The sequence below is a fragment of the Dermacentor variabilis genome, chromosome 11, assembly GCF_050947875.1.
Source record: "Dermacentor variabilis isolate Ectoservices chromosome 11, ASM5094787v1, whole genome shotgun sequence".
Classification (NCBI taxonomy): Eukaryota; Metazoa; Arthropoda; class Arachnida; order Ixodida; family Ixodidae; genus Dermacentor; species Dermacentor variabilis.
In genome coordinates this window covers 85,794,402-85,811,191 of record NC_134578.1, presented here as the reverse complement: position 1 = coordinate 85,811,191, position 16,790 = coordinate 85,794,402, and the positions used below count along the sequence as shown (strand labels likewise).

General features: G+C 42.3%; 1 protein-coding gene across 3 annotated transcripts in view; it reads left to right on the top strand.

Annotated features, from left to right (window-relative positions):
• The window catches only part of LOC142563795 (uncharacterized), a 59,243-nt gene that overhangs the window by 8,477 nt on the left and 33,976 nt on the right, over positions 1-16,790 (top strand). The window contains exons 1-4 of one of the 3 annotated variants that reach the window (XM_075674412.1): positions 1,021-1,078; positions 3,352-3,578; positions 4,773-5,726; positions 14,768-14,893. In XM_075674412.1, coding sequence (XP_075530527.1) covers positions 3,451-3,578; positions 4,773-5,726; positions 14,768-14,893 — 1,208 coding nt within the window. In that variant the 5' untranslated portion in view covers positions 1,021-1,078; positions 3,352-3,450. Of the gene's footprint in view, positions 1-1,020; positions 1,079-3,351; positions 3,579-4,772; positions 5,727-14,767; positions 14,894-16,790 lie in introns of those variants that run through there. The other 2 variants (XM_075674413.1, XM_075674411.1) reach the window with 2 other exon arrangements.

The following is a 16,790-nucleotide window of genomic DNA, read 5'->3' as shown; positions in this document are numbered from 1 at the left end:
TGCTTCTTATTAAACAAATTGAAAACTTGAACCTGGCCGTAGCCTTAACAGGTCAGTGCAGCCTGCAATCTGCAACTCTAAAAGCACTCATTGCAGTAGCATCTTGTTATATTTAGAAGCAAGAAAAAACGACAATAAGGAGAAGACTGCTTGGCAGCCATCGTAACTGTCTCACTTTGCAGTGGACACTTGAACTGTCCCATGGCTGTAGGAACGATAAAGGGTGAGAGAATGGATAGGGGAGGGAAGAGTTACAATACAAGAGACATTGTACAGAACATGGGAGGGCATTAGTGAGAACAAAGTGAAATAACTGCACATACTGAAAAAGTGCTACAGGAACACAAAAACAGTCATGTAATACTCTCAAAGAATAAACACACGAAAGTTTCTGGGGACGCATTCTAGAGGCAGTCGGAGCGGTGAACCAATACAGGAAGGAAAATGACACTTAGTCAAGCTGCCTGCCACACCACGCAGCAGTAACTTATGCTCGTTACGTTTGTCTGTCAAAATCTGCTGGGGCGGGGTGCAAGCCTCTGACATGTCTCAGATTGCTGTCGTTCTGACATTCTCGCGCAGCTGACATGTCTCAATGCATTTAATTATCTGGGTGACTCACAGTTACAATGAATGCCTCGCGAATTTTTAAAAAGTTATTTGTACAATTTTCTTTTAGTGTCGCGCTCACTTCGGCGTTGCTATGCAAGCTGCCTGTGAATGCACTAATTCGAGGACGGTGTGCCAAGTTCTCAGCTGCTGAACATGTTTTCGCTCTTCTTGTTATGAAACCATGAGAAGCATGACAGTTCTGACTCATCCATGTAGGGTTAAAAAAAGGAATGTTAGCTTTCTATGGCTGTGCTTCCTGTTAGCTTCCTTATTGCAAACTACCATTGCGTGCAGGCACATCAGAGAGCCACTTGTATTGTACAGCAGCCAACAAGGGAGTGCTTGTCATTTTTTATGTGGCTGCACTTTGGTTGTACAGATGGCATTCCACTGAACTGGCTGTTCGTCGTGTAACCCTTAAATTACGAGATCCCAGATTGTGCCTCTCATGGAATTTCAGCCATGGGTGAGAATGCACTTTTTTCTTTTTCATTGTTGTGAAGTTTTCATATACAGTCAACTTCCAACAATTTGACCTTGACAGGAACAGTGAAATTAATTGAATAATTCGGCAGGCCGAATTAAAGAAGACATGGAAAATATGGCCAGACATGGCAGTGTTTCATTTGGCAGTATTAACCTGATTCTAAAATGCCCCCAGATTGGATGTGCGCCTAGTTTTTATGGAATAAAAGTAGACAGCTAATGTAGAAATAACAGCGTTTTGAATGACTGGCGTATCAAAAACGCCAGAGTTTCTAATGACCAATGTAGGAATGACATTGAAGCTCCCAAATACTGCATTCATTGGGGTCATCATTTAGGTTAGGCATGTTCATGCTACCCGCCGTGGTGTTGTAGTGGCTTTGGCATTGCGCTGGTATGCCTGAGGTTGGAGGCTCGAATCCTGGCCACAGTGGCCATATTTCTATAAGGGCAAAACGCAAGAATGCTTATGTACTATGCACTGGAGGAACGTTAAAGAACGCCAGGTGGTCTAAAATTAATCTTCCACCCCCACTATGGCGTGCCTCATAATCGTATCGTGGTTTTAGCATGCGAAACCCGGAATTCAAAAAAAAGAAAATTAATTTTGAGGTTTCTGCTGGCCCATCAAGCTCAAGTTATTCAGTGAATGTTAACTTCAGGATATAAATGTTCTGGCCCATAGGAAAAAAATGTATAATCACCTTTTCTTTTCTTTTGAATTAGTCAGAGTTGAATTAACGAAATTCTAGTGTAGGGGAAAAAGCAGAAGATGGAGAGAGAAAAGGAACAGACAGGACTGGACAATTGTGGACTAAGAATTTCGGTGGAATATAAAGGCAAGGATATTTAGATGCATGCATTAATCGAGGGTTGTCTGTTTCATTTTTATTACTGGTAAACGATTGTTGGTTAATGCAAATGTAATTTCCTTTATGTGACAGGTCTCTAAGATTTTGTTGAAGTGTCAATGTACTATATATACCATGTTTAACCACCAGGTTCAGTGTTTACTAACTTGCCAAGTTTTTCATTTTACTAAACATGACTTTCATATAGCAGTGCAGTTTCTTTCTAGGTTTGCGGCTCAACTTATTTACTTTTTTTAAAAAACCAGTACAATTTATAAATGACTTTTAATAAATGTTTGGATACACTGGCACATAATTGAAGCACGTGGCTCCCAGTGAAATGATGCACAAATCATTCGGATGATTGGCATCCATTACATTTGTCACACTAAATTCTCGAGTTTTCTGATATGTTAAATAAGCAATCTTTGCTGTATTGAGGGAAGCAATCTAAACTGCCTAACCACAATCAGCTGTGGCATTTCAGAGTGCTTCTTATGCTTATTTTTTAAATAGTCGTTGCTGTTGCATTAAAGTGCGGCGCGGATGCATTTAGTAATTACAAAATCTTAGCTTAGTTTTGGCTAAATATCTGACCACACCTTTTGTCTATTTGATTTTTAAAACTTTCCATTCAGCAACAGAGCTGTCTGCCTCCCAACAAGCCACAGCAGGGAGCAATGTCTCAACTGAAGACAGCTTTCAATATCGTCACATTTCAGTAATAAAAGGTGACAAAGGACTTGCTAGATGAGAACTGTTTAGTAGATGAACTCCTGCCCCTGAAAGGAAGTGCAAACATACGCAGTGATAGCAGAAAATTTGCAGCTTTCATGGTATTTGTTGGGTGAAGAGATCTCAACAATCAGCCAGTATGCTTTCCTCACCTTCATTGTCTGCTGGTATCATGCAGTTGTTACTAATAACCAAGCCCCTTATCAGTTCCCTTTATTCTTTATTTTCCATGTGTTACCTCATATGCTTTCAGGAATGCTGTGGTATAGCCGGCACGAAGGATGTAGACAGGAAGAAAAACAGACACAAAAATATACTACTTGTTTGCATCTGTGTTTCTCTTTTCATGTCTGTGTTTTTCACACCCAACAAGCTTTGTTAGGCTTCCTTGAATGTTGGAAAACAAAACAAAGCATAACTCAGAGTTGTGCTGTATTGTTTTCATAATACACACACAAGGGAAAAAATATATGATCGCATTTCCTTTGCCTGTGTCCTCTTAGAACCATGCATGAAGAAGAGGTGATTGTGTCTTCCTTGTGTGTGTCTTGAGAATTATGCAGCGCTATCTCACATACATGATCAAGGACTGGCTGGCCTACATGCAGCCTTTTAGTTTTGAAATAAAAGTGTTAATTGGTAGACGCGTGCGTGCGTGTTCATTCAGGCTGCTAGGTGGTAGGCGGACAGCAGCGGTTTGTGGGAGGCTTCCACCTGCAGAGGCCACCACCTCCCGGGGTGCTGTTGCAGCTTTGCCTCCTCCACCATGGCGACGGACAGTGGCTTCTCCTCCAACGGACTTGCGTCCCATCCATTGTCAGAGCCACCACTCAGCCTGCCGGGTAGCAGGAAAGGCAGCGGGGAAGATGTCCTGACCGCTTCAGGTGGTGCAGGGTGAGCTGCTGCCCACATTGTGGATTTCATGGCATTTAAAGTGGGTGTTGTTGAGCTCAAGGTTGTGGGTTCAGTTACCAGTGGCAGTGTCCTCATTCAAATGAAAGTGGAATGCAAGAAATGCTGGTGTTTTTAAGTTTAGGTGTGTAATTGGGCATACTGAATTGCTTTTGTTTGCCTGTTCATCTAAAGCCCGCATGTTTATGGGAAGTCGGTGTTTCCGTATTGGGGACGTCCCATCCTAATTTAATGATGTGCATGAAGTGAGTTGTGTGTCTTATTTTGTGCACTGTAAATAGTTGTTTCCATAATTAAATGTAATTTGTCTCCTTATCAAAAGGCAGCAACCACGTGTTAATGCATTCACCTGATTGAAAAGTACTTATGCATTGGCTGAAAATGCTATGAACACCAGCTCCAGTGTGTGTTTATTTTGCATGATGCTCTCATTTCCTGATGAAATGTGCTATAACCAACATGGGTTAGGAATTTCCCACGCATGCCTTCTGTGGGTATGGCTGCACTGTAGAATGTGATTCAGCAATTATGGTCGAGAGGCAGAAGGGATTATTTTTAATTTTTAGCATCATGAAAGAAACACTCAGTGGTTGTGCAGTGATAAGATGGACCCTTTTTTTGGCACATCATCAGGGGATCAGATCTTTTCAAACATGCAAGGCTAGGTTTAAACACTGGTGCTGCTGAACACGCACGCATGCAGGCACACAATAGTGAGGGACACCTTTACCATTCTCATGAACACACTTGGTTAACACTTGGTTATTGATCATCAGTTATAATTGGCTGGTTACCAAGCTCTTAAGGGCTGCATGCGGCATAGCTTTATACAAACGTTACTACAGGACAACCTGTGTTGTGGCCACTTGACCTCCATGGGAATGACGAGCAATGGGTGGATTCTACTTGCCTTGGCTACACAGTACTGTCAGGTCAAAATATGTTAATAGAAACAAAATATAACATGTTACATTAATTATTGGGATGTGTGATCATAGCATAACCGGTCACTAGATGCAATGTACTCTTAGAATTGAGCATCCATTCATGAAGCTAGCCATTACATATACTTTGAAATCTAAATGAAAATGCAGCTTCTTATTTCCTCTCTTCATTCATGATTGATCTTGCTGCTGTGCACATGTCCCTTCGTCACACACACGCCCTTTACTGCAGGTCACCCTGCGGACCACCGGTTAGTCCGGTAGCCTGCCAGAGCTCAAGCCCAAATGGGGATTTACGCGATCCAGAAGACACCACCATTAAGGCTGCAGACGATGGCTTCGTTGCACTGGTTCCAAGCTGCGGTGACCTGCGCAGTTCGGAAACTTCGGGCATTGCGCCCAAGTCGACAGAATGCAGTCTTGCGCAGCAGTCTCCTAATTGTGCGACTCCTCCTGCAAGTCCAGGTTTACCCACTTCATCAACGCTTGAAGAACCCAGTTCCAGACTGCAAGCTCCAGACGTCTCTGCAACAACAATGGTTGATTCGCCAAAGGGGGATGAGGTAAGGGTTGCCACTGATGCGGCAGACTGTGTCTCCAGACCCATCCATGAGTGTTCTCCAGAGTCGGCAATGACAACCTCGTTGAGCAATGGCATTCTACCCAAGGCAGATGGCACTGCTGTCTCGGAAATGCAGAGCACCGCTGGCTCTGAAACTAAAGTGGAGTCTCCCAGCAGGAACCGCATTTTTGAACCACTGCAAAACGGGAAGTTGCCAGAACAGCTCCCAAGTGGTGGCTCTCCACAGCACTCTTGTGACAGAGGACTTCAAGAGTCGCCCAATGTACAAAGGACGACTTCTCCCGAGTCGCCAAGAGAAAACGGCACGGGATCGCCGTGCTGCAACGGGAGGGAGGAAGTGCGGACACTGGTCACCAGCCAAGCCATTGTTGGGAGTAGTCCGAGGGCTCGGGGTTGTGAGCCATCACCGGATGCAGGGTCAGAGACCACTGGAAAGAAGCACTGTGCTGCTGTGCCCAATGGGGATGTGGGCTTGAGGTGTGTCCGAGACAGTGCTGGCATCGGCAGTGAGAGGACTGTGCTTCCAGCCCCAGCTGCCCTTCCGGAAGTGAGGAGGCGCAGTGCTTCTGACGGAGCAGTTAAGGAGAACGGCTGGGCACGAAGGTGAGAGCTTTCACAACTTTCCAGCTCCTAGAGTTTGTCTTTGCCCTTATTGTGCTGGAGTGCCAAGTCATTAAGGCATTCCTGTTCTCGAGCAATAGTCATTTCTCATGCACATGCTGGAAAGAGTAGGGATGACTTGGAAAATCTGGATTCTCAATGCAGGAGTATCTTGCTGCTTTTTAATGGTTTGCTTCAGCAAACCATTAAAAAGCAACTCTTGTAAGACTCGCTTAAGAAGCAGGAACCTTTTGCTTTACGGATAAGTTCCTCGTATTAAATGCTTTTGTTCATAAAAATTGTCAATAACTCTTTAGAAAGACTTAGCAAGGCGCTCTGTAATCCAGCTTAGCGTTTAGCTGCCACACCATATAACTGCGTATGGCCAAAACAGTCTGATAAATTTTCTCTCATTCTATAAATCTTAGAAAACAACAACACAATCCCAGGTACATGCAGAAAACTGATGTGCTTCTTTCTAGCACACATGTCAGTACTGTCCTTAATTGGAGGCATGCCTGTAATGCCAAGCAGTACTTGCATAGAGTTGCAGTTAATCCCATGCATGTGTTTATACCACTTGTGAACAAACAAAAAGTGAGCTAGATGCTCATGGAAGTGGATGGGAGAAATGCATGTCCTGCCCATCTATTCGCTGATGTTGTTTACAGGTACTATGTGCCAGCTTGCCTAGCAATTAATCTACCTGTGATGACTTCTGCGATTGCAGGATACACCCTGTTGCTCACACGCACACTCGCAGGCAGTTTGGTGTTGAGCTTCAACAGTGTGGCTTTCGTTCAAAGAAAAGGCAGAGCCAATAATTTGTAGTGTCTAGCAAGAAGCTCAAACAAGTGTGCACACGAAGCAAATGAAATTCATACGGAATTTAAGGCAGTTGTTTCACGCATATTCCCCTACAGATAATTTACTGAATGGTCACATTTGTTGCAGTAAAAGTGGAAGCATGCTGAAACTAAAGCCATTCTTCTTTTTTGGCTTCATTGATTTTAAGAATGTTTAGGTCGATGGATGGAATGCTGATTGAATGTTCAAACATGGAAAGCTCCATTTCTTTAATGCTTTAAGCTCTAAAGAACGTTCCCGCAAAAGCACATGAAATTTCCCAACTTTCTTTTTCTGTGCTAGTTTGTTGCGCATTATGTTCTCATTAAAATTAAACTACTAATTGTATGACTGATTTTTCCTATTCAATGGAAATTTTGAGTACATCAGCAAAGAGTTTTTCTCAAAGTAATTAAAATTCTGCAATAAGCTCAGCACTTACGACAGCATCAATGTAAAGTGCACAGTAATATGTGTGAGTACCTAAAGCCAGCAGTTATCAGTGAAACGAGCTAATGTGCTGGACCTGTTCCCACAGGGCAAAACGGAGTTTGCTGTGATTGAGAAGGTTTTGTTTTTAACATCACTGGTAAAAAGTAACAGGCTAAGTACAGCATTGGCTTGGGGGTTTAAGGGAGGGATGTTGGAAACATTGGTTTTGGCTCGATCTGTGTCAACAACTCCAACAAAAGCAATAAAGTGTAATCAGATGTTATCTTTGGCATGGCTTGTTGTTCTGCAACGTCTTTTGTTGGTCTCATTCCAGAAGCGCACCGCAGTCTCTAGGTGCATGCACGCAACAAAAACAGCAACTGAATTCACTAAATGTGTTTATAGGGGCATAGCTGACCTCTATGCTGAGGGAGGTAAACAAACGGAGGCTCACCAAACAAGCCCAAGCTAAGCACTTGTGGGTAAACTGTTCAGTACCTGCCTGCCGGCTCCATATACACACGGCTTGTCATAACTGCTAGATGAACTTGTGCAAATACTGGCCACCTGGCATGTTTCCAGTGAACCGCTGAAGTGGTAAACACAGGCACGGTATTGTAGGGGTATTGTAAAGTGATGACCTCAATAAAGCCATCCCGCAAAAAACGGGAGACAACAAGTCGGTGGCAGAGAGCCATAAAAATAGATGCATTCAGGAGGAAGTGAAGTTATTATCTTGATGTGCGTCTCTTGTATACAAGTAAATGTGTCCTTGCTAATGCTGTGCTTGATGCTGAAAATGCATGCCATTAAAAACCAAAGTTTCGGCTTTGCATTTAGTTAAGATACTTGTACTTTGTTGAAGCTTGCAGTCATAGCTTGGCAGCTGTGGCATTCACCTGCTGAATGCAAGGCTGCGCTTAAAGAGAATTCAAGTTGTAGAAAGTCATACAGAGTACTGCATGAAATTGTCTGTCATATGTCAATGTTTATTTGTGATCTAAAACACTTGTCAATTATGACTGTTTTATCTTTTATTTGGAATACCTCAAAGGCCCCTTCTGAATGGGATATCGCATGATGCCTGGGCTTCATGTCAGTGGATGATTTCAGAAAAAGTGTAGAAACTAGGTGGATTGTAGAGGACCACTGTTACAAGGGACAAGTCATTCGAGTCCATATTATGGGTAATATGGCTCGGGAAAGCTTGTTTGTCATTAACTTCAGTTGGCTAAATCAGATTTGCTTTCCCATCAATTGGTGGTTATATACTGTATAAATATTGTCAGGTCGTGCAAAAATATAGAGGCGGTATAGCTCTGTCTTTTGAATCAAACTGCTAAAGTATTCTCCTTGTTTTGCATAGGTATGAAAGCTGATTGGAAGTGGTCACTGCCATAAACTTTTAAGCTGATGAGCGTAGACTAGTAAGAGTGTGAATGCAGTTTGTCTATGAACTTTTACGACCCTTTTTTCTTAGGCATTCCTTGCATTCTGCATTGATGTCAGCACAGTAATAGCACCACCAAGTCGGTAACGAAGGTGGCAAGTTATGATTACCCTTTCCAGGCATGAAGATAAACTGTTTTCACTTGTGTATGATGGCTTATGGTGTTTTCACAATAGAGCCTATAGCTAGCATATATTTTTCTTGTGTAGTGCTCCAGCTTGCTGTTATTATATTGTTGTTTATTAGTTTTTGGAATTGTTAAATGGCTGGGTAAGAAGGTTTTGTCTCGACAGACTTTTGTACTGCCATGAAATACCACCATAACACATGGTGTTGGTGATACGTGATACACCACTTTAATGGCAGAACAGTTTTGGGGCTGTCATACTCCATTTTGTCAATCCCTGAAGAGTGTAGGTAGTTATTAATATGAAATTCTTGTCAAGATGGCTCCCTTTTTATATAATTCATAAAGTGGCTGAACTTGCATTCCTGTTTCATTTTGTTTAAGCGTGGACTGAAAAAAATACAGTAGAACGTTGTTTCAGTGAAGTTATATTTGACATGGAGATACCTTCATTATAACTGATATTCATTAGAAACGTACATTCATTTACACTGATATTGGCGAGAAAATTTTTACATTTCATTCTGTATGTTCAATTATTTGTTATATCAGTGTTTGGTCACATTTCACTTCAGCCTGACCTGTTGCAGAAGCAGTGTATGACATTGTATTTGCAGCACTGTACAAATCTTTGGAAATGGTCACAGATGTTCTTATCTATGTAGTATTTGCATAGTTTGTTGCATGCGGTTGGAGGTATGTAGGTAGGCTGGCAGGAGACAAAAAATGTTTGGAGAGCACAACTGTTCATTTCAGCATACTAAAGTAGAATTCAGGTCAGCAATAATTATTCTGGCAAGCATGTTCAGTACTTGTGATTTTTAGGTTACACAGCTGCCTTAATGACAATTATGTGCAAGACCCATTGGCATGCATCTGATAGTGATCATGGCACCCATCTTCCTAGAAGCTGCAACTATTTGACATATGAGCAACCAATAGCATAAAAGTGGTTTTCACAGAAGTGAGAGTCTAACAGCACCGAACAGTTGTCAGTTGAATGATATGTATAACAATCTACTCCCTATTGTACTACAGCGGGGGTCATCGTGCATTCTTGATCACCCTGCAGTCATTGAACAATTACTTATTACGCTGATTGATTTATCAATTGGTTGTAATGGTGCAAGGGCCAGTTCTGGCCAAAGAGGGCCGATTACTTAAGTGTATCACATTTATGTGATAATAATGGTCCTTTTTCCCTAGAAACTACAGCACTCATGGTGCAATAATTTGAAGCTTTGAATGTGCCTTGCACAAAGGTGAAGGTTAGATAGCACTGATGGCACATTGAAAGAAGATGCAAGGAACAAAACAATACAAGCGAAGTAAAAGTGGCAGAGTAACTCTGCTGTGTTGCCATAAAAAAATTGATATTATTTTTTTAGGAAAATGATTCTATACAAAAGACTTTAAGCTAAATCAAATAAGCTTTTATTTATTTTGGTCATTGTGGCAGATTTTACCAGCAGAGGTGTGATGAAGCTTGTTCTTCAAATATTCAGTATTTCAAGTATTCAGGGAAGTTGGCACAGCACTGAAAATGTATGTTGACTTGTGAATGAGGTTCATTAAAGGCACTTTTTCTAAATACCCCGCCCTAGGTTTGGGCTGTGAAATGAAAAAAAAAAAAAGAAATGATGCTAGGACTGTTAATCACTGACTGCACTGTTTTTCCCCCACAATTTGCCAGCAGTAATTTTCAAATGAAGCCAGCAGTTTTGGTTTTTTGCCATTTATCTATAGATTTTTCATCCTATGTTTTCATTCATTTTTTCAAACATTAAAAATTTTACTTACTCGTGAAATTGTAGTGTCTGCTGAACTTACTTTATGCTCGTCTTATTGCGGGCATTGTGGCCCAAAATAAAAGGGCTGGTTGTCACTGCCATTGGCTTGTTTAGGTCTGCTGCAGGATTAATTGCTCTCCCAGTGACCTTCACTTAGCACCTCTGTCAACCAACCTATTCTATGCATGCATATTTCCTAACCTTGTCATAAAAAAATCTTCAACTAAAGTAGCAAACACTTGTGTCCATTTTGCTAACAACGTGAAGGAGATAGGTAACTGAGGGCCTTGATATGGCAATTGAGGGCCTCGATTTCTTTATCAGTTACAACCATAGAAATCTGATAGACAATGAAGCCACATTAAGCAAATTGAAATGTAGATATAATCAAAACATGGAACGGACGAGAAGACAACTTGTTGTTTGTGGATGCAGAGACCACATCTCCCACATTATGCACGTCATGCCCTAACAGTGACCTGCTGCTGCAGTAACTCCCTCTCTAGCCACTTTCTTAGGTGTTTGTGCCTGTGCACAAGATGTATCCATAGGAGTGTTAGCTAGTGCCATTCGTGGCCCTGGTGGTGGACGTGAAACATTCTTTCACCACAGGCTTCACATAGTATATGAACTTAGGAGCATGCCTGTCAGCAATGTCACCACTCAGAGTAGCAATTATAGCATGCTTGGCAGGTTGTTAGAATTCATTGCGATTGATATAAACAGTGCAAAAATGGGGCATGGTGTACCAAAGAAGAAATAGACGTGCAAAGGTTCATTGCCTCGAGGCCTGGACCCCCTGTCACAGTGTTAAACACTGCGAAAAAATTTCAGCTAGCTCTGTTGCCTGTTTATATTCATGGGGGAAGCATGCTAAGAATGTGTCAAAACACAAATTTATGCCCAAGGAATCAATTGAAATCTAAAGAAGGTGACTTTTCTGCGAGCAGTTTGTGAACAGAATGCTGCAATTTGGTGTCGCGTGGCTTGTTTTGCTTGGCTGGGACAAATTTGAGGGTGGACAATGGAGACGTGAAACATTCCTGCGTATTCTGCAGAGGTTTTCACTTTGCTGCTCGCCTGATAACTCGCACTTGATGTGGACACAAGTGCTCAAACACAATAGGAGATAAGGAGGCCCCACTCCTGATAGCTGTAGTTGTAGTTGATAACATTGTCTGGAACAAAAATGTGTGCAAAGCATTTAATGACTCCCCATCTAGGAAAAACGGGGCTAGGCGGATCAGACCAGTGAGGCCAAGGGCCCATTCTTTTGCCTCTGGCATGACATTGTTTTTGACAGAGGGCATGTCTGGAGTCGTGAAATTTAGTGCATTCCATTCTAGTCACTGTCTGTGTGCAGATGTCAAAGATTGGAGTATGCCAGCAGGATTTAACTACTCGTTCATCATTCCATCAAGAGTTGCTGTGGAGACCAGTCAATTAGTTTTCGTGGTGGTTGGGTTTGTGTTTGGACTTTCTGTGAAGGAAAAATAATTGCATTGGATTTTTTTGAAAATCAGCTTGTAGTGAGCGTAATCCAGTAACAGCACTTAGTATGACATAGATATAAGCAAAATAATTGAGAAATCTAGACAGCTGTACTTAGAAGTGAAGTTGTTTTGTACCATGTTATGAAGCAGTAACATGGAAAATGAATTAAAAATGCTTTCCATGGTTTTGGTTTTCTGGCTTGCTGAAATTGGATGTATGTTATACTTCCTGGCCATCCTTGAAAAACAAGGTGCGCATTCATTGGATTCTACTGGCACAAACATTTCGGGCAGAAACTTAGAGACTGCACAATGAGCAATGAAACAAAAAATGTTAGGCGTGAAATTAAGAGAAACGACAACAGCTGTGTGAATTAGAGAGCAGACAGGGTGTAGAGTTTGGGGGTCGTGGTCTCGATGTCTGGCATCACACACAGGGTTGCTCTCAAGCCTATGCTGTGGTTTGTCTCCTTAGGGTAGCTGGCCTTCACTATTGGGGCATCACACGGAGGCTAAGAGGGCCCACATCATCATCTGGGCTTTCTTGATGAGGGTTGCTTCTTTAGTGAAGAGTATGAGGTCAAGAGGTTGGAGAAACAAAATGGGGGGTTTATTTACATAGAAGAGGCAAACTTATTTACAGAACAAGGAATACTCGTACTGGCTGGAGCAAGGAGCACAGTACATCATTCTCATAGCATGAGCTACAGATCACAGCAGACTACATGTTTTTGGAGAGCACGTGAGGACACATCAGCACACACCACACAGCGCCAAAGGTGCCCGCTTTTAAAGCAATTAATTTCCCTAGGTGACTAGGCTAGGGAATCTGTTGAGTGTGTCTTGACCAATCATAATCCTCGAATTGTTTGCAAAATCCCTCCCATAACATCGCGCCATTTCACCGGACTCCACCTCCAATGTTGCACAATCGCCCCTGTATATGGCGCAACCACGTGGCAATCTGGGAACCGGATGTCGATGCCGTTCTCATGGAAGATGTTGGCTCCTTTCATCAATTAGTGGGCTGCGTGTAATGGCCAGCTTGCAGCGACCTGGAAAGCCTGGTCTTCACGGTGGTTGCTGCGTCTGCACAATCTGATGGTCGTCGTCACCTTGAGGGGAGCTTTTTGTTGATGCGTCAAGATTTAGCGCCAGGGCTGCATCAATGTCAGGGTAATGCTGGTGTAGAGTACTGTTAATTTCACCAAGCTGAAGCGATTCATCTTAGGAAAGCAGGAGAGGTTTGAAGGTTGCTATCGCCACTGGCCCATGGTTACAAGGGGTCGTCCTCCTGCTCAGTGGCCTCTGCGAGATTGTTGCATGCATCCTTGCAAATGAGCAATATTATAGAATTTGATAGATGCTGGCTATGTACTATGTAGGAGAGTAAGGGGGACCAAATGAAAGTACTAGGCAGATGTTTGTCTTACCATGCAAGGTCATGCTGTCAGATGAACTTGGTTTGGAAAGTTCAATATAGCCAAACACTGTTTTGTGCACAATTTCTGCAGTTTCGAAAGGTTTGTGCATGGCCTACCGTGGCTGTTGTGGATTGAGTGGCAGCTGCTATAAAAGGTAGAAAAAGTACTTCTAACAGCTATTGTTATAAACAAAAGCAAAAGTTAATGCTCTAGAAGAGCTGGGAGACTATTCTGACATTGAATTGCGCATCTTCAAAACAGTGGCCACTCCTAAATGTGCATAGGAGGAAGAGGTAGGTGGCAGGGAGGGCAGGTGCTTAATGGGGTCCTCCTGGTGTTGTGGCCAGGTTGTTTGCTCAGAGCACTATTTGCTGCAGTACTTGTAGATGTGCACACCACAAGCTGCGAATGGCACCTGTCTGATTGCATTTGCATAACTTGTTAGTGCACTACTGTCGTGGACCATGTTGCATTCACTGCATACATTTCAAGTTTTTAGTGTACTCTGCTGCATCAACAAGTGGCATCACAGGTAACACTGAGAGGGGCAGATTCGAAGCTCAAGCCTTTGGGTGTACATCTTGAATAGTAAAAATGACTGTGCATGTGTTTACAACGTTGTTGTGAAGGAATTGAAGGAATGTTGTGAATGAATGTTATGAAGGGCAGGAAGCATTATTAAAGTTCCGGAATTCTTGTAGTATTAAAGGACTTCCTATGAATGTCATCAAGAAAAGTAATGTTGCACTTTGTACATGGACAGAGTAATTTACTATGGAATCCTGCCCCTGCCGTACTCTCATGGTCTTTCCTTCCTTTTTGTCATTCCTGCTTAGTTCAAACCTTTACTGCTGTGTCAATGCAGAATGATGCTGGCCATGCTCTGTTTGTCATTCGGCTGAATTTTGGTAGCAGCATGGTCTTCATTATGCCACCCAGTCTCGGAGGCTTCAGAGTTGATATAGTAGTGTCATTCTCTGTCACCAGATGGTGCCACTGTTTAACCAGTAGCGACATTCCTGGTTTGCTCATATAAGAATGAAAATATGGTGCAGATTACAAGAAACTCTACATTATGTGAGTTTGGTTTAGTTGGTGATTTGGTCACATTCTGCACAAACTTTTTTTGGCTTTTTGTCCCCCACATTCTGTGCTAAAAGAAATAATAAATTTCAGTGAAGTCAAAAGCAAGTGCATGCAGGTGACATCCTGAGCGATATTTTAGGCTCCCTGCTGCGTGTACAAGAATATTTTAGTTCAGTTCACTACAGCATTGTAGGGTGAGTAGACATTATTTCTTAATGCTCAGGAAGCGCTGCCCTGTATGAGAACATGTTTATATATATATTTTGATTTTCTGTGCAATGATCTCTTCTGATCACTTCACTTGCAGGATATGGCCAGTGACTTTAGCTTTTTTTTTTTTTTTTTTTTGAAGGTTCAGCTATAAGTAATGGCATTGCTTGTGTCTTGTGCACGCAGGGGTCGGTCTAGCCACTCGGAGTGCAATGGTCTAGACCGGCGCACCATTGTGCTGAGCAGCAGCAGTGGTAGCAGCAGTGGCTCCACTGAGGGGCCCGACAGTCCCTTGCCCGGAGAGACCCTTGGGTGAGAAGCCCTTTACTCTACACTGCAAGTGGTCACCCAGCTGACTGGCTTGTGCATAGGCAGCCTGTACACCGTGGCAGACTGTACTGTACTACTATACTACACTGTACTGTACTGTACTGTACTGTGCACTGTGGCAGACCTGCCTCTTCTAAAATTTGAAGAATATGACAGTTTAAGCCAAAAAAGTTTGAAATTTGATGGAAAAATACAACATTTTTTAAAGAGATTGAATGCTTATTAAAAGCTTGCCAGACTTTGTTCCATAGGGATGCTGTGCACAGGTGCTCTGCATTAGACTAGTAGCTAGAATCATCTGTGCCACAAACTGAAGTGTTCACAACGTACATAAAAAATATGTGTGCAAAACATTTATGCACAAGACATTCTTGTTACGGGGGCTGAAATCTCATTTGCTGTTGCCCGGTGCTTTTTGTGGAGCGGGTGGTGGCACTACTGGTAAGTCCAAATATTAGAGAAAATCTGGAAAACCAAATATTCTGAAAGGAACAGTTACGAACAGCATATTTACATCCTTTCAAGACCAGTTTTGCGCTCAATTGGATGCGTTATTAAAACTTGCGATATTATTGTTCACATTTTTACAATTGTAAGCAAGCTGAAAAAGAAAAACAATCTGGCATTTTATGATGAAATCTTAAAAGTCGGCGCGTGGTGCCGAGATGGTGTACTCGGCTCAGACATTGGGTATTATGTCACCCATTATTGAGCAGTTTATCGACCACACTTAAGATGTGCTAGAATATCCTTCTGTGAGGTCATTGAGGAAAAATATTCCTCTGGTGTTGTCAGTGGGACTGGGTAACGCCGCAGACAAGGTCTCAAACAAATTTCTTGCCTCAGAGTTGCCCACTGTGGTGGCTTGGCAGCTATTGCATTTCGCTGCTCAACGTGGAAGTTGCAGGCATGACCCCCATCCGCCGCGACTCAGTTATGGCAGAGAAAAATTCAAAAAGTGACTGTATGTCGAGCTTTCAGTGATCTGCAAAAAAACTTGACATAGTCAAAAGTAATCCGAACAGCTCCACTGCACCCTTTCTCGTGGTTGTTTTGGAATGTTTAGCAAAATTATAATTAACCAATAAATAGTCATGCATGACTGCATACAAAGAATGAGAAAATATACAAAAGATAAGTTCCTCAAATTTCACTTGCCAGGGTATGAATTCAAGGGCTTCTGCATGACTCAGGAAATCCAGAAAGACCAGCCTGATAACTCTGTCTACCCTAGAACTGTGAGGGGCATTCGTAAAGTCCGTACCATTGGTAGCATAAGTTTGGAATACGCGGACACGATAGGCATCAAAATTAGCGCACGTCTCTCTAGCTTTAGTGGAATATAAACATTGTATTTATTATATGTGCCAGAGAAGGAACACCTCTAGGGCATCAAAACAAAACAGACAAAATGCATCATGAGAATCGGTTGGAGCACGGGCACCGATCTGCTTTCTGATTTTCAAGGGACACAAGTCCAAGGAGATTCGTGCCCACGTGGTGATGGTGTGTGGTGACGGTCACCGTGCAACGCACTTGTGGTGACATCAACAGGTCCAAGAAAAACATTGAAAATGTTTGAAATTCCTTGCTGGGCAAAAAGAAAAAAAAAAGAACAAAAAGGAAACATCAAAATGCTAGAAATTGTAGGATAAGGAGTGCACTGGATCAAAAAAGCGAATGCCTTTTCATGTAAAATAATAGCATTGAACGATGTAACTGACATCCTAGTTTTCAATAAACAAAGCTTCTAATATTTGTAATAAAATTTTGTGCCTACATCTAAATGCTATAATTGCCTCTAAATGAGTGCCTAAATCTTAGTTAACAAGCGCTCTTGCATTCTACCCATCAGAATGGGGCTGTCATGGCTGGGAGT